This window comes from Oenanthe melanoleuca, chromosome 8 (assembly GCF_029582105.1).
Source record: "Oenanthe melanoleuca isolate GR-GAL-2019-014 chromosome 8, OMel1.0, whole genome shotgun sequence".
NCBI classification, from domain to species: domain Eukaryota; kingdom Metazoa; phylum Chordata; class Aves; order Passeriformes; family Muscicapidae; genus Oenanthe; species Oenanthe melanoleuca.
In genome coordinates, this window is record NC_079342.1 from 17,205,091 (window position 1) to 17,228,705 (window position 23,615).

General features: G+C 44.4%; 1 protein-coding gene across 12 annotated transcripts in view; it reads left to right on the forward strand.

The window, feature by feature from the left end:
* ST3GAL3 (ST3 beta-galactoside alpha-2,3-sialyltransferase 3) overlaps positions 1-23,615 on the forward strand; it is a 167,602-nt gene that overhangs the window by 126,039 nt on the left and 17,948 nt on the right. For 10 of the 12 annotated variants that reach the window (XM_056496999.1, XM_056497002.1, XM_056497000.1 and 7 more), the window contains one exon: positions 15,081-15,227. The exons of 1 other annotated variant lie outside the window; for it this stretch is intronic. In XM_056496999.1, the coding sequence (XP_056352974.1) occupies positions 15,081-15,227 (147 nt within the window). Of the gene's footprint in view, positions 1-15,080; positions 15,228-20,277; positions 20,414-23,615 lie in introns of all 12 variants that reach the window. One more of the 12 variants, XR_008841038.1, reaches the window with a different exon arrangement.

The window sequence follows — 23,615 nt, forward strand, 5'->3', positions numbered from 1 at the left end:
CAATTCCAGGGTGGTTTCTTGGCTGTCATTAGTGAATTAGAGGGAGCTCTCTTGCTAGGGCTCACATCCCTGAACATCTGGCACATGGCACTAAAGCAGCCAAGTGAGGGCAAAGGTGCCACTAGAAATTGGCAGCTCACAAGCTTCCTGCTCATGTGGTAATGAGTCTGTGGATGATTCCAGTAGGAAACTCAGCAGCCTTTGCCAGGAGGGATCACTTGTGCAGAAAGCGCCTGCAGCACCTTTGATAGTGAAAGTCATGGGAGCACCTGCCTGTGAGTGAGGCCAGGCTGGGTTGTCTGTCCCTTGCAGGGACATGTCTGACAAGTGGCACACAGCAGTGGTGCCCAACAGCTGTTGTCCTCCAGCAGTGGGCAGGACATAACCCCTCCTGTGTCACAGATGTGACTGCTGCTCGCAGCGACCTTGTGGATGTGGCACTAGGGAAGGTTTTATTTAACTTTTTATACATTATTGTATTAACCCAGCAGCACACTCCCAGTTGTGGTAATATGTGTATGATACCTTCCTGGAGCAATCAGTGAGTGCTGCTGTGCTGGAGCCAAGGCCAGACTGCTGCCAGCACTTGTGCTGTCTGCTGAGCTTTTGTTTAGAGCTCCTCTTCTTCCATTAGTTAATGGCCTTGTCATGCTGCATGTTTGCTAGGGTAGCCTGTGAATGTCACAGCCCTGTAGTTCACTGTAGATTCCTCAGATTAAGAAATAGCCTTACCTGTGGGTTGGTTTGCATCCTAAACCAAACCTTAGGAGCCATCATGCTCTTCCTGTCATCTTCAGGAAAACAGTGAGGCTGTGACTCTGTTGTTGCTGTCCCATCCCAAGGAAAGCTTCATTCACATGTGTGCATTTTCAGCTTGTTTGGAACTTGAGACCAGCACTTGAGCAGGTGGTTCCTCTGGTTCTGCACTAGGGAGAGAGAATCTGCTTTTTCCAATGCTGTCCCTTGCCTTTGCTGACAAATGGAGTGGCCACTGCTACTGGCAGGTTCACTCCAGAGTTTGCTTTTGAATTGCAAATATTTTCTTTCCTTTTTCTCTTCCAAGGGGCTTGCTGCTTTAAATGTCCTGTGTACTGTGGGTCTTTTCAGGTTTTAAAGAACTGTGAGAAAGACATATGGGATGATTCTTGGGGCAGCATTCTGGTTTGGTGGAGCTGTAAATCCACCACCAGTTTTCTTAACCATTGTGAGTGCAAAGCTTTGTTACAGATTTGAGGTTCCTCATCCTGTGCTGTAACATAGCTTCAGCCCATCTGCTTAGAGATGTGTCTGGGTGAGCATTGCTTTGTGTCCTCCTGCTCTCCCTGGCCAAAAGGGAACAGAAGCTGCTCCATCATAAACAAGAGAAGTTTTTGAATTGAGAAGGAAGCTTAAGGGTTGTTTAATTTCTGTCTCAAATTTGAGTTTTCACCTAAATAGCTATTTGTATCTAATACCTTCAGAAATATAATTTAGGAAGGCATGGCTAGTGAGTAAGGCAGCCAGCCTGCTTGAGGGACATGATGAGGCTTGCAGTGAAGAAGAGGCAAGAAAGCCTTTTCAGTGATGTGGTCCTAGCACATGATTTAAAAACCATTTCCACTCACAGTGTGGGGGAATTCTAGGAGGTATTGTAGCAGGGAGTACCTTACCACATCATCAGGATGGTTCAGAGCCTCAGTCAAGGCAACTGAACCATGACTAAATGTTGAAGCACAGAAAATGCTTTGTAAGGAAGTGAAAACATGAGGCAGGCTTTTCTGGCTCCTACCAAATCTCTGACTGAGCAGATGAGGTGGGAGAGTCTCTGTGATGCATTCTGTGGAGAATATTCCACATTCCTTTGCCAGAGAGTAGCTGGAAGTTAGCTTGTCTTTCTGGTGTGATTGTTTTGACATCATTGTTTGGGTTTTTTAGGTTTTGATCTCTCTGGCTGTGTAGAAGGTTAGTCCATACTGCCTGGGGGGTTGTGCTGGTTGTGCCATGGTCAGGAGCTGTTTCACCATTGCAGTGCATTGGTGGGAATGGCCCAAGGGAGCCATGGAAGACTTGCATATGGAAAAAAAAAAAATCTTTCTCTGTGACTGGCGTAGGAGATCAGAGCAATTTCCAGAAGAATTAAGGAGAACACTGAGAAAAGGTAACCCAGTTTTTTCCAGTCATGATTAGAAAACAGGCTGAAAAATATGTAGATATGCTATATAAAATGTTGTTCCTGTTGACCAAGAGAGGGAGAAAAGTTTATTTGTGTATTTTGTGAATTTTAACAAGCTTTCAGGTAGCACTGTAGTGAGGAACATACAGGAACCTCAGTAGGCAAATGACCCAGTTTGAAACATGGGCCTTGGGGGAGACTTTCTGGCCAGATTCCCAAAGGAAGGTTTTGGTATGGAAAGTGCAGGCTGGAGCTTGCCCTTCATACATACCTGCATGCAATAGGATAATGAGATTAGGCAGGTCACTGCATAGCTGAGAGCTGCTCCCACCCAGGAGCACAGTGTGTCTGTAAGTGCACTGTCAAGCATCAGCTGGTGGCTGCTCTGATGCCTTTGCAATGTACCTTCACAGCATTTAATATTGCCAGGTGGATGTGTCCTGGACAATAAAACTTGTCTACCTGGACTGGGTAGCCATTAGTATCTACAAGTCTGTAACCATTCACCTAATCTCATGAGGCAGGTGAAGAAAATAAAATATAGCCATGACCATGCTATTTCTGGATGAAAAAAAATCTAGGTATCAAAAATTTGCAAAGTATCTATACTTGTAGTAATGACATAATTGGTTACTCAATTTTTAGACAGTTTCTCTTTAAAATTAATATAAAAATTGTTGCTGTGTCGGCCCTTCTAGCCTTTCCATGCATGGATTTTGTCTTTTTTTTTTGTCCCCTGCTTTGCTTGCTGTTACTTAACACCAGTCATCCTTGTCCTACGCTTTTATTAATGGAGGAGAAGCATTTAGCCATGCTAGGCATCAGCAGTCCTTAAAGAACCTTTATCCCACATCTGCCAAGACAGCATCATCTTCATTTCTGGCTCAGTAATCCCAGCTGTAACGTGAAAACCAGAGAGCTGCACTCAGATTTTTATTTCTTTAGTTTCTATTCCTGTACATCGTTCTTAAATGAAGAGACCCAAACAGGATTTACCCCTGAAAACGTTGTATCATTGCCCTAGTAGGACATCCTTTCTGGGATTGCCTCCTCTTCCTGCTTTATCCTGAGACAATTTCTTCCTGATATTGTCACCATCTAATCTCTTCTGATGTGTGTTGCCATCCAACTGGCCGTTGCTGCTCTCTCCTAGATATTTGATCACTCCTTCCTTCTCAAACAAAGTCAAAAGAGATGGGCAATTTAGAGTTGCAGTTTTTCCACATCTCAAAAAGTCAGTGTGAGGGCCAGCTGAAGAGCTAGTGCAGATGTCTTGAAAAAGCACCAGGAAGGTGCTCATGTTGCACTCACTGTTTGGCAGGCTCTGGCAATATTCAGACACCAATATTATGCAAATCCCAGTAGGTGCATTTCAAGGTCATGGAGTATGTAAACTCAGGTTGCCTGCCTTGATTGGAATAGCTGAGCCAATGTAAAGAAAGTAATTCCAAATCTGATGCTGATCTTAATGAAACACACACAATTCCATAAAAAGCAGAGCTAACAAAATTGCTTGATTGCCTGTGGATTGTTTCCTGATTCCTCTTGTGCCACAATGGGCTCGGATTTCCCCCAGCTTTCCCAGTTCTTGCATGGCCTCACCTCCACCTGGCCTCTCCAGCAGCAAGGTGTGTGTCTCTCCCAGCCAGCCACACATAGTTCTACCACCAGTGCCTGCTGAGGGTATTGCATGGCCCACATGTGCAGCAGATGTTCCTCCCTCCAAACGGTGAATCCAGCACGTGGAAAAAGTGCCAGGACATCTCCAAGAGTGAAACTGAGACGTCACCCAGAGGGTATTGGCTATTGGTGCAACTGTTAGAAGAATAAAGATGTTTCTGTGTTAACACTTCAGTAAAGAGCTACAGGAATCATTTGAAGTCTGCAAAGCCTCCCTTAGTCTGAGAGATTTGAGTTCCATTTATTTAGTTACGGAGTTCAATTTATTTAGCTTATGCATGAGATTTTGGGGGGATTTACTTGTAGTCTCTCTCTCTACCTAGAGGGAACATTTTTTCTCACAATACTTTTTAATTTTGTAGGAAGAAGTGTATCTGAAGCTAGGCAAGCAACCAAAAAAGGCAGCATATTTATATCAGTATAAGTATTTTTGCTACATCTGTCCTACAGATATGCTCTTGATGTCTTGAAATCAAGACTGGATGTCTTGGTCAAGTTCCACTCAAACAGTGTGAGAGTAAAGGTCTGGAAGGAGAAGTTGCTGATGGAGTGCTGCTCCCTGCTATGCAGGATGTCCAGAAAGATGTCAGCAGGATTTCTCTCAGCCTCTCAAGCCATGCTGAGAAGAAATAGCAGAATGTGGTGGCTAGAAGCTCAACTAGATAAAATTAATCTGAACACACATAATTTCCTAGAAATCTGTCCTTACAATTGTCAGATGACATACTCCCAGAAGGGAGCACTGGCTGCAGATATATTTTTTCTGTAATGCAGACTTAATCCAGTATCTGGGAAAATTCTGTGTCCTGGGAGTCTGAAGGACAGGGCTGCACTCTCATGCTCCCTTCCCACTCTCCTGTTCTGTGACTCTGGGACTCCCTGTCCTCACTCTCCATGACCCGTTTGTTGACTGTGGGGAGCAGGGTAGCAAGCCAGTAATACACCTGACAGCTTGTCATGGGACTAAGTTGTTTGCTTTATCCAGTTGTCTGCAAAGGTCACAGAAAATTTTTCTGTTCTTGGGGCACAATTAGCTGGATCTGTTTCTGCATCTAGAGGGAGAAGTTTTTGTGGAGTCTCTAAGGTGAACAACTTCCAGCATAATAAAATTCCCCAGAAGAGCTCTTTGGAAAGCATTGCAACACCACAGGATGCTGTAAGCTCACCGGTGTGGGGTATGAGGACTCACAGAGGAGGGGAAAAACACTGATTTGATTTTGTAAATAAAATCACATGCTTTCTGTCAGTGGCTGAAAAGAGACTCCCCTTTCACAGCTCCAGGAATTTTGCTATCTGCATTTTTTATTTAAAGTGAGGGGGGGGAAAAGGTCTGAACAGTAAATATTTATCCAAGATGTGTGGTTGTTAATATGATCCAGTCTTCAGTCATTTTGAATGGTGTCATGATGACAGATGTTAATTCAGAAAGGAATAGATTGGACGATTTATGCCTGGAACACATGTGTTCCTTGGCAGGCTCCATGGATTGCTTGCATAGTTAGAGCTGTCTGAGCAACTCGTAACATTTTCTCTGCCTCGAAGCACCGAGGGCTCCAGGACAGGGGGCTGACCTATATCTCCAGTCTGCTACAATAAACACTGAGGTAACTAAACTCCCCATGTGCTTTTATCTTCCTAAATTTATCTCTCCCCCTGTGCTCCAGCTGTGTGTGGTGCTTCTGGTTCTGCCCAAGAGGAATGGCAGCTTCTTTCTGCAGGAGGGAAGGATGCTCCTGTGCACGAGGTGTGAATCCCTGACCTCCTTCCTCTCCTGACTGAGCAGCACCTCTGCCTCAACTCACAGCTATTTAATGCAAACCCTTGTCCTGACAGCAGAAGTGAAAATAGACCAAGCTGTATGAAGGCAGTAAACAAGAGGGATTCAGGAAAGACCTGACTGGTTTTTCTATTCTTCCAGTTGTGATTTTGTGCCATGTGTCTGAGGGTGTTTCTTCTCTTCTTAATTAAGACAGATATGTAAAACAGATTTGTAAATAAATTTTGTAAAATTTATTTAGTCAGAGGCATAAAACTGGAAGAAAAATGTCCAAATTGTTGGGTACAGAAGAGCTTGGTAGGTCTACTTGGAAGTTTTTCTCATCTTGACCATCACTTGTATTCTGGCCATTTTTGATTAAATGAACTTTGCCCACAACTGACAAGGACAGAAAATACAGTCTGGCCCAAGCAATCATCATTTCTGCTATTTGGAAAAAAACTGCTTAAATGTAAATGTTCTGTTTGGATTATGGTTTATTTAAATTCTAATCTTTTAAGAATGTTAAATAATCTTACTTAAAAACTCTTCTTCTGTAAAACACTAATTATTAATGCAAGTCTAGAAAACAAAGTAGGGCAGGAGCTTCCTGGCATCTTCCTAGTTTCTTGTTATTTTGACCTTTCTGCTTTCTGCTCTTAGAGGACACTGAATAATTTGTATATATTCTATATGAACACTCAGTGAATATACAAATGATTTGGCTTCTCATTTCAGCAGAGATGCCAAAATAGGAGAAGATAGATTTTCTGTGTACTCTTGCTGTAAAAACAATGTAAAAATTTCCCTGGGGTCTCAATTTGAGATAACTTCAGAAAGCAATGAGGGTTTTTAGGCTGTAATTCTTCCTGTGGTGATCCTTTTGCTTTTTTTGTTGCAATGTGCCAAGAATTTAGTCTAAATATGTGTTGTTTAATGAGTTGCTGTTTGTATTCAAACTCATGAACCAGTTCAGCTCCCCAAAAAAGACTTTGCTGATGAATGTCCTCAGATGCCCTGGGATGTCCTTGTGCTTTGTCACCCAAGCCTGCAAAGACAGCTTTTTAAATATTTTTTTCAGTTTTTTTTTCTGCTTCTGAGCTGGCATATGGTTGCAAGTGGAGCAGGTAGCTGAGCTTGTAGTTGGGATCGTAGGTGGGATCACCTCACATGTTTTCTGTTATAAGCAATGGGGAAAATGCTTTATCATTTTATTACACTGGCATCTTTGAGCTGATGTTTTCCATGCCACATGTTTGGCACAGCTGGAAAGTTCAGCTGAAATAACTCAGCTGTCTCAAAATGGGGCTACTGAAAATGCATAGTTATATCCCTGTTTGGAAAAAAAAAAAAAAAAGGAGAAAAAGTCTCCCACCCAATTTTGCTGAGGTTGTCATCCAGTTCTTCAGCCTGGTGTGGCTCCTGCTGTTCTGTGAAATCCCAGGGCTTGGTCTGATGTTCCATGGGGGCTGTTGGACACTGTCAGTCCTGGGCACAGTCAGTCTTGCTGTGGCTCCCCTGTCCTGCCTGTCAGGTGTCCTCCCACACACTTAGTTGGGATGCAATATCTCCAGGGATGTAAGAACCAAGTAGGATTTTCCCATCAGTTACTTTTCCACAAAGAGTTTGGGCAAGGGCAGCAGACCAGGGGGCAGGGAATATCTCCTGGACTCTAAAGAACCCCTTTTCTTCTTCCCAGCTATCTAGGCAATGTGAAGGAGCAGTAGCCTGATCTGGGACATGGCAAGAACAGGAGTGATGGGGACAGCAGAGAAAGTAAAGTTTATAACTAGCAGGAAATTCCTAAAACACTGGCACTTTAAGGCTTTTTAAAGTGCTGTATGATTATGGAAACCAAGCTGCCAAAAGTTAAAAAGAGCAAAAAAATAACATTGCATTTTCAATGTTAATTCTTTTCTCCTGTGCAGATGTTATCCTTAATTGCATAATTATATCCTGGCTTGCTTAGAACACAGCTGTCTGTCTAGTGGAGAGGGAACTCTGCGATTTGGACTAATTTCTGTAATGTAAGACATTCAGCCTGGTATGAGGAGTTGCAGGAGCTGTAGAACATGTGGATAGCAGAGAGGAAATGTGAGGAGGAAGAACAGTCTCCTGGTTACAGACATTGAGGGTTCCTCTTGAGGAGATGTTACACACACAAAGTGTTGCAGAGATGCTCTAAATATGAAAGTGTGGTTTGTAAAACACTTAGATACGTGGTGATATAAGAAAAATCTTGTGGGAAGATTGGAAACTCAGTGTTCTCAAAAGCTATCCTGAGCTGAAATTGCAAGGCAGCCCTACTTCAGCAATTACTAACACCTGGATCTGACCCTTTCAGCCCTGGTATCCTTTTAATAGATGCTGCATGAGTATGACATTTCATAAACTATGTCATAAAAATAATAATGTAGTAAAGGAGCTGGTTCTTTATGGGAATAAAACACTCTATATAATGATGATATAGGGCCTATTCTTCTTTAGGATTTTTCTGAAACTCTACTACTCTAGATATTTTTTTTTCATTGAAGGATAATTATTCACAGACAAAAAAACACAAAGCAAAAGTTATCTAAATCCATTCCTTTCACTAAAAACTTCCATCTTTCCTAAGACATTTCAGAACAGGAATATTTCTTCAAATTTTGGCTCAAAACCCAGCTTACATTTTGAACTAAGAGTTGGTAGGGCAGTCTATCCATCACCCTGTTTGCACATAGAAGATATGTCTGCTGACATGCCGTATGTGAGCCATCATTTATGCTTCAACTTGTGAAACAGCATTCATCAGAAAAGTCTTCAGTTTTTCTGCAGCTCCTCTGACATGGTCCAAGTTCCGTTTTCTTCACAGGACAATCTCTTTTTTGACAGCATTTTTTTGTTATCTTACAACTGTGAGCCACATTTTGCTCTCAGTTACATGGATAAAACCATGAGAATACTTTTCTTTTTTTTTTTTTTAAGAGGAATTCCTTTTCATTTACAACATGTCATAAAAATAGCTTTGCTCTCCTGACTCCTTAGAGCTGATCTTGCCCTTGTGCTGCTTAATCCTGTGAATCAGAAGACAGCAGCTGGTATTAGACCAGCCACACAGGAGGCCCATGTGTGTATTTGGGTTAGCTGTAGCATTCAGTTGTGTAGGTCAAATAAAGCTGGAAATACAGTAGGCCTATTTGAATATGCTTATCTGCTTATCTACAATACATGTTTGCAGGTAAACAGGGCAGAAACTTCCTGACATTCCTGGAAATGAGTGCATTGCTGAGTTACAGGAAACTGGTGTGTGACACTCCAGTGCCACCTTCATGTCCCAGGTGGATTTTGTCACCGCTGAAGCTGCTGCTTTCTGAGCCAATATCTGTGCTTGGGACAGCTTCCAGTTTCATGTGTAGCCAGGCTGCTGTTAGTTACATGTCTGGCACAATGGTTAGAGTTTGCAACTGCTGCTTGGAATAAATTTCCTTTCTCTTGTGCTTTTTGACTTGGTTATCAAGCCTAAAGAAACTTCTCTCTAGCCAATGTAGTGAACTATTAGCTCAGCTCTATCAACAAAGAAGAAGATATTGTTGCTTTAAAAAGAAAAAAGGCTCTAGAAGTGCCATGCTTTAAGGTGCTTTTGTCTCCATCATGCTTTGCTGCCCTCTGTTTGCTAGGTATAAAATATATTTGGGTACATGAGTGGAAACAAAACTTGTGGCTTTATAGAATGTCAGGAGTTCTTTTAGGGGCTGTGAGGCAGTTGGCAGGTGGAACATACTGACAGGGGAATGGCCTGGGAAATTACAGCCAGTTGATTTTAGATTTGGTCAGGGAGAGGGTGCCTTGGGAGAAGAAACAAAACTAGTAAAAAATTAGAAATATTGTGTTGTTGGGTAGTCCAAGAGCTGCATCTCTTTTGACAGCAGAACAAAGAGAAGATGAGGAAATGCTTGAGCAATGCTCCTACTTCAGGCAGAGTAAGAGCTTTTCAGTGGGACAGATAAGAGTGGAACTAGTCTCTAGAGCATTTCTAGGCTCTAGAAACTGAAGATAGGTTCATTCAGAACGAATGCTGGCTGTCAGAGCCATGTGCAGAGGATGGTGAGGGGTTCTCCATAGCTTTGAGAAACTTGGGTAAATATGCCTGAAGTGTGGGCTAGTGGGTCTGGCAATTGACCATTAACCCAGACTGCAGGCTCTCAGCACCTCTGTTCTTGTTGCTAAAAATTCCTTGTTGCTTTGATAATCAGTGCAAATGATGCAACTTTGTTTATATTACCACTTGTAGAAGAGCATTTTCTCAGCCTCTGTGTCTACTTGACCGCTGAGAAATGCAGCATTGGCTGATAAGATGGTTATTTTCTAGTGGAAACACACCTTCCACATCTAATCCAGTCATGCCTGAGCAGAAACCTTTCAAAAGCCTCTGCAGATGGATTGCAGTGGTTTTGCTGTACCTTATTTGTGTGACAGTGAGAGCTTTTGGATGACGGGTAGAGAATAAACCACATTCCAGCCTTGCTGGGGGCAGAGATTCCAATTAGCCATGTGCTCACAGGCACGGTGAGGTCTTGTGACTGGTGCATCATCCCTTGACTTGTTTTGCTTCATGTCCTTCTTCCTCTCCATTTCTGGTGTTAGCAGAGTTCAAAAGAGCAGTAATCTCCATTACCACAGGCTCTCTCTCCAGTCTCTTTGTTTGGTTGCTCTGCAGCAAAGTTTTGCATACCCAGACTTCATGTTGCATGTGGCTGACCTTTGCAATCTTCCTGTCCTCTTCCCATCAGAGCTAGAAGTCTCAATGAGCTATCCTGCTTGTATCCTAAATCCAGTAGTCACAGAGCTCAAAAGAGGCAGCATCTGTGTCATCAGGATGCAATGGCATTGCCTCTCATTTTCCTCAGTATATTGGAAATGTTGTTATTGTGGGAGGCTCAGCCTGCTTCAAGTGGTTTGTATTTTCTGCTGAGGTGCTTTTTGGCAAAGGCTCTGAGTTTCCATATTGTATTTAAGCAAATGTTGTGATTTGCCTTGGTAAATCTGAGAACAGGAGATGGAAAAGTGAATGGAGGCAAAAAATAGTTTACAATTGGCCAATTAACCTTCAGTATTCTGCAAACGGACAGAATGAGGGGTTGCAGCTGGATTGTCTTGTCCCTTGAGCTATTTGGTGAGCCCTGCCATTTTTTATCCCTTCCTCCTAATCTGCTATCTTTGGTCTGTCATGTCTGTACCAGTTTATTCCTGGACTGGTGTCTACAGAGGTGTCTCTTTCTGCCTCTCTTGCTGGATAAGAACTGTACAAGAGACTGGCTTGAAAGCCCTGGCCTATCTAAATTCTTTTGTACTTTTAAAATACCTTTCTCTAAAGCCTTTAGTGATGTCCTTTGCAATTATACACTTTTGAAAACACTCCAAGATTGCTTAAAAATGCCTCATAGACTTGTTCTTCAGTCATGTTCTCCTGTCTGTGATCCTTGTTTCTTTATGCTTTTTTGTATAAGCTTCTTTTGGCAGCCTTTGGCACTGTGAATACTGATCTGTGACTGGGATTCCAGGTGCATGATAATACCAATAAGTAATAAATAACAGTGGTAGCTTAACACAAGGATACACAATTTCCAGCCTGGACCCTCTGGTTCCATCTCGGTGCTAGGAGGTGATGAAGAACTGTGGGAACATTGCCTAAGCAGTTTTCAGTCTCATTTTCTGACTGTTTGTCATTGTGCTGCTCAGGACAGGAGTTATTTCGTGGTGACAAGCCCACCCCTAAGCGCTGCAGGTTGAGCCACTGCAGCGGACAGCAGAGGATGCTCCCAGCCTCCAGCTGCGAACCTGAGCTCCCGAATCTGGCAGGAAAAGCGTGCCCTGCCTCCTAATGCCTGCTGCTCCTCGGGTCTCCTCACAGCCAGAAAAAAGGGACAGCGTTCGCCGGCGGGAAGTAATTGCTTTGGAAACCTCTCTGAACATCTGGGTCCAATCAGGCTGAACATCCAGCCCAGGCGCGGCACCAGCGGTAGCGCGGAGCCTCGGCAGGGGCTGTGTCAGGAGCATCCCTCGGGAATTGCAGGGCTGTGTCAGGAGCATCCCTCGGGAATTTCGGGGCTGTGTCAGGAGCATCCCTCGGGAATTGCGGGGCTCTGTCAGGAGCATCCCTCGGGAATTGCAGGGCTGTGTCAGGACCATCCCCCAGGAATTGCGGGGCTGTGCCAGGGGGCAAACCCCGGGAATTGCCGGGGCTGTGTCGGGACCATCCCCCGGGAATTGCGGGGCTGTGTCGGGAGCATCCCCCGGGAATTGCGGGGCTGTGTCAGGGAGCATCCCCCGGGAATTGCGGGGCTGTGTCGGGCAAACCCCGGGAATTGCGGGGCTGTGTCAGGGAGCATCCCCCGGGAATTGCGGGGCTGTGTCGGGCAAACCCCGGGAATTGCGGGGCTGTGTCAGGGAGCAAACCCCGGGAATTGCGGGGCTGTGTCAGGGAGCAAACCCCGGGAATTGCGGGGCTGTGTCAGGAGCATCCCCCGGGAATTGCGGGGCTGGGCTGTGCTCTGTGCCAGTCACAAGCTGCAGAACCCAACCACAGCGCTTGAGAAAGGAGCTCAGCACTACGGGGCTTGGAGAGCCAAACCACAAGGCTGGGATTTCAGTAATTATAAGACAGGAAAACAGTTTTTGGTTCTTTAGCACTGCACGGGGCTTTGCCTGCTGTAGAGGTGGAAGTGAGAGCTGCCTGCTGAGACTCCGTGTTCCTCCCTACAATTGTTTTAAAAACTGCCGCGGGAAAATGCACCTAAATGGAAAAGTACCCCAGGTGTCCCTCAAAACCAATCTCAGGGGAGCTGCCCAGGAAAGTTACAGGGAAGAACACAGAGCAAGTAGAAATGAGACAGAAGGGAGAGCAATTTCAGAGCAGTGTGATAGCTGAAGGAAATGCTTAGGGAAGTAGTCATGAAGAACAACAGGAGAAAAAGATGAATAGAAGGGAGTAAAGCAGACTGGTTGTATTTCCAGCTAGGTATAGGCACCCACATTTATTTTGCACTGGCATTGAACTAGCTGAGAGGAGCCCAGGTATGGTCCCCATGGTTCACACAGCACTGGGGAAATGGACAGTGGTGGTATGAATGATTATTTCTCTCTGAACAGCTCCAGCAGCAGCAAGGAATAACACTCTCTAATATTTATAGCTTTTCTTCATTTTCTTTTTTTTTTTTTTTTTTTCATATTTAATGTTTTGTGTGTAATGTAAAAGCCATGTAAAAGCTACTTAAATCCCAGAATGTATGTAGACTCTCCTATGGAGTGTAAGTCCAAACAAAAGTTAATTTTAAATAGCTTGCAGACCTTTGGCTTGAATTGTTCGCAAAATTTTGTCACTGCCATATTTACAGTTGTATGTGAAATCATAATTGAACTTATTAATTTATTTTAGTTTCAAGGTCACACACTATTTTTCCAGGGTGTGCCTGCTTAAGCCCATGATAAGATGCTTTCACTGAATGAGTAGCTGTTCAAGATTCTTGTTTATCATCTTCATTTTTGTGAGACCTGGAGCATGCTTAATGCAAGTGGAGTCTGTGACCTTTTTTTTGTTGTTTTTTTACCTCCTCTCCTGGAACTGAAAGGCCTCCACTTTACATGTGCCCTTAGGAAATTCCAAAGGTTTAATATTTATCCAATTTTTAATGAATTTTCACAAGGAGGCAAAACCCAGCTGGCATACCAAATCCCTCAAATCCCTTGGTCAAATTGATGTTGGACTTTATTAATATTTGTAAAATTTTTTTTCAGGTTTTTTTAAATGCTGGAATCACTCAGTGGCTGAAGATGTCTTATAATGGAAAGTGGAAAGTGTTAGACTACTTTGACACAAGGCATTCTTTCTAATTCTACTATGATGAAAGAACATGAGTGATAATTAAGATTTTTTTCCATTTAGGGTCCCAAGGGCACTTGGCCATTGTTGAAATGTGAATTTAAACCCATGGGATACTTGCCCTGGTTGTCAGAAGTGTATTATGTTTGGGCAGTTTTGAGGGGCAGGGACAGCAATGGGATTTGGCTTTCCCAGAGTGTTGGTTTGGATGATGCTGTGCACCCTCCTCAGGTTTGCTCTGTTAGTGCCTTTTGTAGCATGAGCCATCTGCCAAAGTTTCAGTTTCAGGATATGAAATTCAGCAGCTAAAGATATCCATGGGATTGTTCCATAAAAAGCACTCTGTAAGGTGTTTAGCAGCACGTGGTGTGAGTGTTCACAGGAGCTGAATACAAGGAGCATGTGAAATGCAGCAGGCATTGGCTGAGGCAGAATTCCAGTCCCTAATTACAGGGTGATCACTACTGGGCAGGGGAAGCTCTTGAGAATTTTGCAGTGGATAATCAAAATTTTCATCAGTGCCTTGAGAGCAGCTGTAAAGTCACTGCTAAGCTGCAAGCAACCCAAAACTGGTGTATATAATGAATTCCAGAGTGTGTCATTTTTATGTAGTGTAGTATCTGTTTCTTGTCATAGAGATCTCAGGGAAGATGGCTCAATGCTTCAAGAAGGAGTTGTTCAATCAGATTATCCTGCCCAAGATGTTGGTCAGCAGATTAAAATTTCTTCCATCCTCCCTGTCCCTTTCTCTGGATTAACCCAAACAAAAGTAAAACTTTGGAACACAATTGCTCCCTAAGTCCTGTGACCCAGAGCCTCTCTGTGCTATACTGACACCTGGAAAAGTGTCAGTGATGGGAAGCAATGATGCAAAGCCATCAGTGAGCAAGGATAGGAAGCCATGTGGCAGAGTGGCACAAGCCCCTGCCCAGGCAAGGCTGTCTGGGTGTGCAGCACACATCAAGGCCACTGTTCTTCCTGTTTGCAGAGTGAAAACTTGAATTGGGTAAAAATAATAGACATGCTTGGTTGTTTCTTCCATTGTACCATGAACATTCATGACTGTTCACAAGATGATAACTTTATAAGCTTACAGCTTAATTCACATAAAACCTAACAGGGGAGGACAAATGTAGGATAAAGTGGGAAGCATGTAGCTCACACTGCAAATAGGGCTGTGCAGTTGTTTTTATCTCTGAGTGTTCTTAAAAGCATTTGCTATCCAATGGTGTACCTCCTTGGAAGCAGGTGGGAGTGATCACAGGATGTGCTGGAATGCTTAACCCATGGATCAAAACAGCTGAAGTGCCAATGAGAGTGAAAAGATGGCACCAGGGAGGGGGTAATTCGTGCTGAAGCTGTGGCCTGTCTGTGTTCCTCACAGTTACTATCCAGACTGGCTCAGCTGCATCAGTCCATGCTGCTGCCACCTCTCCAAGAGACACAGGTCCCCTACAATGTTATATTACTGCCCTGTGGCAGTGAGCAGAAACAATGGGAGCTGTTGCAGTAGTGCATTTTAATTTTTTTTTTAATAAAATAACAGAAATCTGCTATATTTTGTGTACAATTCTGCTTGTTGTTTTATCTTTCCTTTTTCTTTTTGTTCCCATTTTTGTTTTTGTTACCAGAGTGCCTCTGATGGCTTTTGGAAGTCAGTGGCAACCCGTATCCCAAGGGAACCTCATGAGATCCGTATCCTGAATCCCTACTTCATCCAGGAGGCAGCTTTCAGCTTCATTGGACTGCCTTTCAACAATGGCCTGATGGGCAGAGGGGTAGGTATAAAGCAAAGGAAGCAAACCTCAGAAGAGGATGTGAGACCAAGCAGCAGAGGAGGCTTACACTGTTCTTATTTTTCCTTTGGGCCTCCACTGTTGGACCTAGAAAATGTTGGAGGGACTTTGGTTCTGTTACAGTGGCAGCTCTCAGATTCCTTCAGATCCAGGCAAGAACCTTCCTGATCCAAGGATTTGGAGGGATCATCAGCACTTTAGCAGTGCCTTGAAAGCCACTGTGAAGTTGCATCCCAGGCTTATAGTAGAAGAGGGTAAAGGTTTGCTTTATGAGGCCTTTGGTAAGAAATTCTGGTCTTATCCCAACAAGTGTTATATGTAAAATCTCACAAAAGCAAATAATGCAAACCACAGTTTTAGCTCATATTTATTAACAAAATTCCTTAATGGTCATTCTCATATCTCTCAGCCCCAGTGCAGCTTTTTGGAGTGTTAGTGTTGGAGTAGGTGGTGACTTGGGTTTTCTGGATTATCTCACATTGCAACACTGTCCTCAGAACCTATTTATATTTGCTCTACGCAATATAACAACCATTAGAGTAAGTATTACTTGGGTGGGTAAATTGCTCATGTACACATGTGATATAGCTGTTGATAGAGGCCACACGTGACACTTTTGGGCACATTAGCACAGCTGACAAACCCAGAGAGAAGCACTTCTGCTGGACAAGGTCTGCTTGGTCTGCCCCTGGCATTGTCCTTCCATTCCTATCAGTGCAGGGGATTTGGACTAGACAGAATAGTGCCTCATTTTCCATGCTCTAATTATAAAATGAAGACTTCTGGAATATTAGAGACCTTTATTTTGTGCAAGTCAGATGGGTGGGTGCCTGGAGATAAGGTGTTTCCTTCTCGAAATGCAAAGTGCAAGATGCGCAGATTCAGCCACATGGAACAGGCCTTTTGAAAAATGCACTGCTGTGTGCAGAAGCTGTCATGGGATTCTGGGAACTCTGGATTTTTGTTCTGTGCAATGGAGGTATCTTATTGCAAATATTCCAGTCAGCTAGGAATTAACTTACTTCACCTCTCTGCATTCTCCAGAACTTACCCTTAGAACAATGTGGTCTTGATGTGTCTTCCAGAAAATCAGGAGTGCTGCCCCAAAAATTATCATACTTTATTTTTCTCCAATTTCTTTTTATTTTAAAACACGTTATTTTAATACACAAGTTATTACTTAAACTGAAAGGCGAAGAGAGAATCCGGAAATGAAAATTGTGAACTGAAGTTTATGAGGTTTTGATAGGTTGTTTAACACACATCAGATTGGGAAATGAAGGCATCTTAATTGAAACCTGATGTTTCACTTCACAAAAGTCAACTTGAGCATTTAAAAATAGTTTATGGTTCTTTAAGGCAAGCAGTCTTTGCCCATGACCCATAGTAGACTGTGTGAATTGTAGTTTATTCCTGCAGATGGGGCAGCAGGAGCTCTGCAGGTGCCTGTGTGGGGGTGAGATGTCAGCATAGCTTGGGCAGTCTGCAAGGAGCTAATACAGGGATTCTGTCAGAGGTTAAAAACAGAGAGAGTGTTTCTGGCCTGTGGCTACAATTTTACAATTTTACTGCAATTTACAGCTATGGATTGCTGTCATGGAGCTGCTGGGGCTTCACACTTCAGTGAATTCTGCTGCACCACTGCAAAGTTTGGAGCTTTGTAAGTGCAGAGGCTCCAGCAGGAGCTATTGCTGTCAGGGTGAGGATGGAAGGGTCTGAGTAAGGCCCTGGTGACACAATTTGCTACATTTTTTGCTCAGATTTTAAATGGGAGGTTTAAAATCAGAGCCTGCAGACCAAGAATCCAGCTCTTATTGAAGATTTGTGAGAGATCCAGCCAGCCAAGCAGCAGCAAGGAGGATTGTTCCTGGTCTGTGTGACCCAGCAGCTGCATGGCTGGTCGGGTTTGGGGCTGTGCTTTAGCAATGAGAGATAGCCTGGAAAAGTTTACTCAGGAAAGAAGCATATGGGCATGGAAAAGGAAAATGCTGACTAGTAAGCAAAAGCACAGCAAGCAGTGTATGTGGAGTTTCTCCTGGGAACTGGGGCTGGAGGCAGACTGGTGCCCCCGTGCTGCAGTGTGCTGGGCTGGGCTGGGCAGGCTGCACACAGGAGGATCAAGGCTGGGGATGCCTTCAAAATCAAGGCCAACACAAAATCCTCATAAAGAGCAGTAATATTCCACTCTCCTTTGGTTCTGATGCCTAAATAAACTTCAGTGCTTCTTTTACACACCACATATGGTAACAATGTGCTGCCAATTAACTTTGTAATTTGGGGGCTTTTTCAGCAAGGTTGAGCAGAGCTAGTAAAATAGTTTGGGGCTGATCTCAAAGCGTTTTTCCCAGGATTCAATAAAGGGTGAATGTAGTAACATCCTCTGCTTTGATAATATAATTTGGGCCAGATGATCCTGGAGTATAGGAGTGGGGTACAACTCAGATGTGCATTTTGATTGCTCTCGTGGCAGTGGTAGCCAAAAGTCTTAGCAAGCAGCAAAACTCACACCCACAATGAATAGTGACTTCTCTCTGGGACTGGTAAAGCTTTTCCAAAGTTTTCTTCAGTCCTACTGAAGTCTTAAGAGTGGGAGAGCTGTTCCATATTGTATGTGGACTTCTCTTTCTTGGGATGAGCTGATGATAAAGAAAAAACTTTGGGCTCCTAGAAGTGTCTAGGGAAAAAAAAGAAAGATCTCATAAAGATCCTCTCTCTGATTAAAGAATTCTGTTAAGGTGTGGGTGCAGGTTGACTTTCTCACTAGCCAAATGTGATTTTTGTTTAGGTGGAAGTTCTATTTATACAGGTCTTTGGGGCTTGAAACCAGACATGACTGATATTGCAGCTGGTGGTTCAAGCTTGCACCACTTACATTGCAGGCAGTTTACTGGGAGACAAGCATGAGCATCAGCTCAGAGGTGTCACTGCTGTGGTGCCTTTGGCTGTGTAGTGAATTGTCCTTTGCATCAGTAGCCCTCAGAGCCATTGGAGCAGTGTCTTTCTGGCTCCTCTGGGAGCCCTGAGCCTGGTGTGAGGCAGAAGGGAGAACACTTGAGGTGACACAAATTATCAGAAGTCTGAGGACTCCAGTGCAGACTGCAATGCTTGTTTCTCTCTCTATGCTGGTGTTGTGCATCCATGGATCTGTTTGTGATCTCTGTAAGCCTTTTGTTTGTTCATGTTTGTTCACTGGAAGCGGTTGAATTTATAAACTGAAAAGATAAAGCATCCTTCTTTGGACTTCACCCAGCCTCAGCACTGGTGATGGAGGAGCCATGTGCAGGAGGTGTTACCAGGCTGGTTCAGGCACCCAGCCATGGATTAGCACCTCTGTATAGTGCTGACAGCTCAGGGATTAACCTCTGATGCTGGAGTGTTAGCATGTCCTGGCCAGGGCTTCTTGTAGCTCTTAGATGGCTTTTCCTGTGGGCAGGCAGCCTTTCTGGAGGTGCCAGTGGGGATCCTTTTCTCCTTAGGCAGTTCTCAGCTCCCTTGTCTCATCATCATCACCTTTTCTTTCATGAGTTGCCCAGGTGTCAGCAAACTTTGTCTCCTGGGCTGTTCTTACTGCACTATGACTGTGTGAAGGCTGTGTCTTGGAACCTGTTGGGTCTGTGTGGAGGAGAGGAGAGGTGGGGGTGGCAGGAGCAGAGCAGTCTTCCACTTAATCCTTTCCAGTTATGTGGTTCTCCCTTTTTTGCACCCTGATAGCATCTTCTAAGGTAGGTAGAGGGACAGGCAGGGGGTCTGCAGCTGCAGCCAGTTAAATTTAGAGACTTAGTGTCACTGTAAAGCTTTGGGTTTGCAAGGCAGCACATCTGCTCTTGGAGCTGGGCTGTGGCACCCATTGCCACTGCAGTGGGATCAGTCCATGAGCTGCTGGGGAAGGGATGCTCAGACAAACCCTGGTGCTGGGGAGCAGGTAAATGCATACCAGCCTCTTCTTGGCACCCAGCCACCTGCTTCTGCACATGAAAGATGCCAAGGAGCTGAAGGGAGTTTGCTTCTCAGTGAAGAGTAGGCCATGAGCTCCCATTTAGCATGGGGTAAGCATGTATGTGCTTATCACAGAGAAGGTGCAGTGTAGTAAAGTCGTGCCCTTGCTTGCCTTCTGGTAAGTCCTTAGGTGCTTTAGAAATGCTCCTTGCACTGCACAGGAATCTGCTCTATGGCAAATCAAGCTTGTGCATCAGGTTAGATGTGGTCAAAAATACTTGGACTGGGCTTAGGAGTTCAGGAACTCATCAGGGAAGTGGCAGAAAGGAACCTGCTGAGCTGTCCTGTCTCCAGCCACCAGCTGCTGGCCCTTCCCTTTGCTCAGCTGCAGACAGCCAGTCCTGCAGGCTCTGTCCCACTCACAGCAAGGGATAACCAGGGAAGCTGAAGGAGGGGCACTGAGATGCTCTGCTTTGTCTTTGAAGGCCACTGCTGCAGCTGTTTCTGTCCATGGGGGAAGTGGCTACAGGAGCAGCAGTGTGCATTGTGAGCTCCTCTGACAGAGACCACTCCAGAGAATGCCAGGCACTTGCCTGCTCACAGTGAATGATACTAAACTGCTTTCTATGCATATTTCCCACTTTTCAGCTAAAGGAAACAAAGGGTAGGTTTGGGTTTGCTCCAATGCAAACAGAAAGAAACAAAAAGGAAATATAGTGATTGTTGTGTATGTTGTGATTACTATTATAGTTTTGTTCTGTATTTCTTTTGTTTTGAAAACTTCATTGCTATTAAGTGATCAGGTCTGTAAATGATAAAACTAAGGTAGGTAAGCAAATTTTTGGTTTTTGCTCAAATTATTTAATATAGTAGTCAAACCAATTTGAATATCCAGGTACTTTATTGTTTGTAGGGAGTTTATTCTTCAGTAACACTTACCCCTTTATTGAAAAAGGTAACAATTGGAATAGTCTGAACAATCCAATAAGTCTTACCCTGAACTAAGTAAAATCCCATAAATAACTGGAATTCATTTAACATATTAAGGGAGTCAAATATTTCTAAAAACAGATTTACAGCAGTCATTTCCTTCCAGTCCAGCAGGCAGTGACACAGGAATGACCCAGGGCATGGAATGAAAAGCAGCAAGAGCTTTTCACATGCATCAAGCAAAGAGCAGTTCCAGCCCTGGTTCAGTCACCAGCACTGGATCTTCAGCACAAGCCCACAAGGTAATGGTCAGCCTCAACAGAGTCCAGAGAGTTCCAGTGTTCATTTCTGCTGACTGACTTCTTTCCTTATGTGAGTAGAAGTCAGTCTTTAAAGCCTCTTCAGGGGGCAGAATGGAAGGTGAAACATCAATATCTTGAGGTGTGAAGCCTTTTGTCTTCCTGCTTGCAGCAGAGAGCAGTGTAGGAGCAGTTGGGAGAACCTGTCCTATGTCTGTACTGCTAAAGGCATTCCTGGTCCCCTGACCTGCTGGTGCACACTGGCTGTGTTTGCCAAACACTGTGTTGGTCCCTGACACAGCACAAGACCAGAAATCTTTGCCTCTCTTTCCTTCACACTTTTCTCACCCAGATCCACTGTGCATGTGCTCACCTCACCCATGGGGTCAGGTACCCCAGGAAGGAGCCATGCTCCAGAGGCTCAGGCAGGCTTTGCCCAGCACTGCTGTGGTGACGTGTCACTCACCACTGTGTGCTTTCTGCTTCTGGTTGTCACATGGCCTTTCAGTGTCATCCCTGGCTCCTCTGTCAGTCTGCTGTGTTCTCTCAAATGGGACCAGGCAAAGGGCTGATCTCTGGGGAGCATTTCATTAGATATTACATTTTCCATGTGTTTGGTCTTAGACAAGCAGGCCAGGCTTGAATACGTGGATTTTCAGTTCTGGACAGTGAGATTGCCCTTGCAGTTGTTTACAGGTGCTGGAGAGGGGATGCTAATCCTGGTACCTCCATGGGCCCCAGCCTGGACAGAAGCCATTGACACACAGCAGACAATGCAGAGCTTGCAAGGCCAAGCTCAGCACTTGTGGCAGAGAATTTACAAGGAGAGAGGGCTGCCAATGATTTCTGGGCTTTGCCATTCCCAGCTCACTCTGCTTGCTGGGCACACTTCAGGTCAGAGACTTACCATGGCCACATCTGCAGCAGTGGTTGTGCTGGACCATTCCATGGTCTAACTGCACTGGGCAGTCTGTGCAGCTGGGAGGAATCCCAGGAGGCTCCTGCCTCAGCCTTGGCTGCTGTTGGGCTGTAGCTCTTCAACTATTTGGTTGAAACCAGCATTGCCTGGAGATACAGAGCACACAGAGGGCCATGAGCAGGAAGACAGGCTTGGAGCTGGTCTAACACTAGATTGTTATTTCTGAGGCAAGATGGGGGAATTTGGGGGGTTTTGTCTTAGTAATGAAAGGCCTCAGATAACAAGACCTGTTTGAGAGAGCTTTATTTTCATAACTCAGCCCAGGAGGTGTGGTGGTAGCTTTGGTATGTCTTTGGGGCATGGCACAAGGGTGTGTGTGGTGAGATAGCGCTGACGCACTGTGCAGGCACAGCAAGCCAGGCTTGGCACAGCCATGTCCATGATGCCTAACTTCTTCTGAAGTCACTTTGCTGCAGTGACTTGTCCCCCATAGGTTGTACACAGTCCATTCAGTTCAGATTAGAGGTTAGCAGTTAGAATTTATATCTACATTCAGGAGAGCTTGGAAGCTGTGAAAATGCAGACAGGGAGTAGTTATAGCTGTTTCCTCTCCAATACATGTCTCCTCTTATTTGCCACTTCTTTGCTAAGAGGAAAGGAGGGGAGAGCCCTTTCCCCTGGACCTGGAGAGTGCTGCTCTGTTGCATTCTCTGCAGCACAGCCTGGGACACGTCCCTAGATCCTACAAGGTGTTGTCTTTCCCGTGCTGCAAGCTGGGCATGAGGCAGTGCTTCATTTTCAACAGGGGGAAGGAGTAGGAGAATCTCAGCAGGCTGCCACAGGAAAAGAGGGCTCAGTTTCTTGAACTCGGTATCTTAAACCAAACCAGGACTAAAGTATTGTATTGATTTACTAATGACACTTAGTTAATCAACGATTGTGGTTTTTTTATAGTTTCGTTCAAGGCAGCTCCTTTTTCTTTAAGATATCTAATTCCCCACTTACTGTTTAATCCCTCTGATGGTTGCTTCTTTTTTAAAGAAGATAAGCAGTTTGAGCAAGTCCTCAGTTTTGTGTATGTGATCTGGGCACATGTGGGTGCACACACACTCAGTACCATGTTCTTCTCCCAGGCAGGAGCTGTTATCCACACCATTTACTGTGGGTGGGCTCTGCAAGCACCTCTGTGCTGCCCTAACACTTACTGCCCTCAGTGAATAGCAGGGGTGATAATTTTCACAGTATTTTCAAGAGGCACCTTCTAGCCCACAGGATTCTGGCCGCAGCAGTGAGATGTGAGGCTGCATCTCACCACTGAAAGCTGCAGAGTTCTGTCTTCAAGGGGGACACATACTAAGCTGTGGCTACTGCAGTGTTGGAGGGTGCTAACATCAATAAGGCATAATTTAATTAAGAAACTGTCATCTGATCATCAGTTTCCAGGGTGATTTTTAGGGTAATGCAAAACTGTTTTGCTAAGGACACCCTGTGAATTTCTGGTAGTTGTGGGGGCCAAATCAGGTACATCTACTACAGTTCAAGAGGTTAGGAAGGTAGGTAGTCTCTGGTATTTTAATCATTTTTGAGAGCAGAGCAGGTGGTACTGGGATAGTGGAATGTCAGGAACAACTGAAGAACAGAAGCAGATGAGAAAATTACCTCCAATTTTTCCATAAATACCATTGGATCTATTATAGAGAGAATAAAGTCAGACAGATATTTGGCGACCAAAGGAAAGTTCATTTTCGATTTCTGTCTGCTGTTATTCTCCAAGCAGAGTATGCCTGAAAGAAAGTTTGGCAGTCCTCCCATAAGGTTGGGTAGTGTGATTAATTCTCTGTGGTTTGCAAGACACACATTAGAAAGTTAGCTCTTAAATGTTAACTTGGCCAGTGAAATTCCCTGCAGGCAAAGACCCCACGTGTCCCTTGAGCGGTACCGTGGGAATGGGCCCGGTGCAAGGGTGGGTGGTGTCAGCACCATCATGTTCCCAGTGACCACACAGTCTCAAGGATGTAACCATTTACTCACTGTGTTTTGGACACTGTAACTACAGCTCTGCTGGGGGAAAGGGTTTTGTGGCACGTCCGCTTACCAGCTGATGCAATTCCAGCGACATACAAATGTCATCTTCTATGCAAAACGTGAAGCTGGGAAATCAGAATTAAAACTGTCATGTCTGGAAAGACAGGATGTACTTGGATATTTTGAAATTTGGGGCAATGATCTTATCCTTGCCTAATAAACTTTTTCCACTTTTTTGAAACCCCTACTTGATAATTTTTG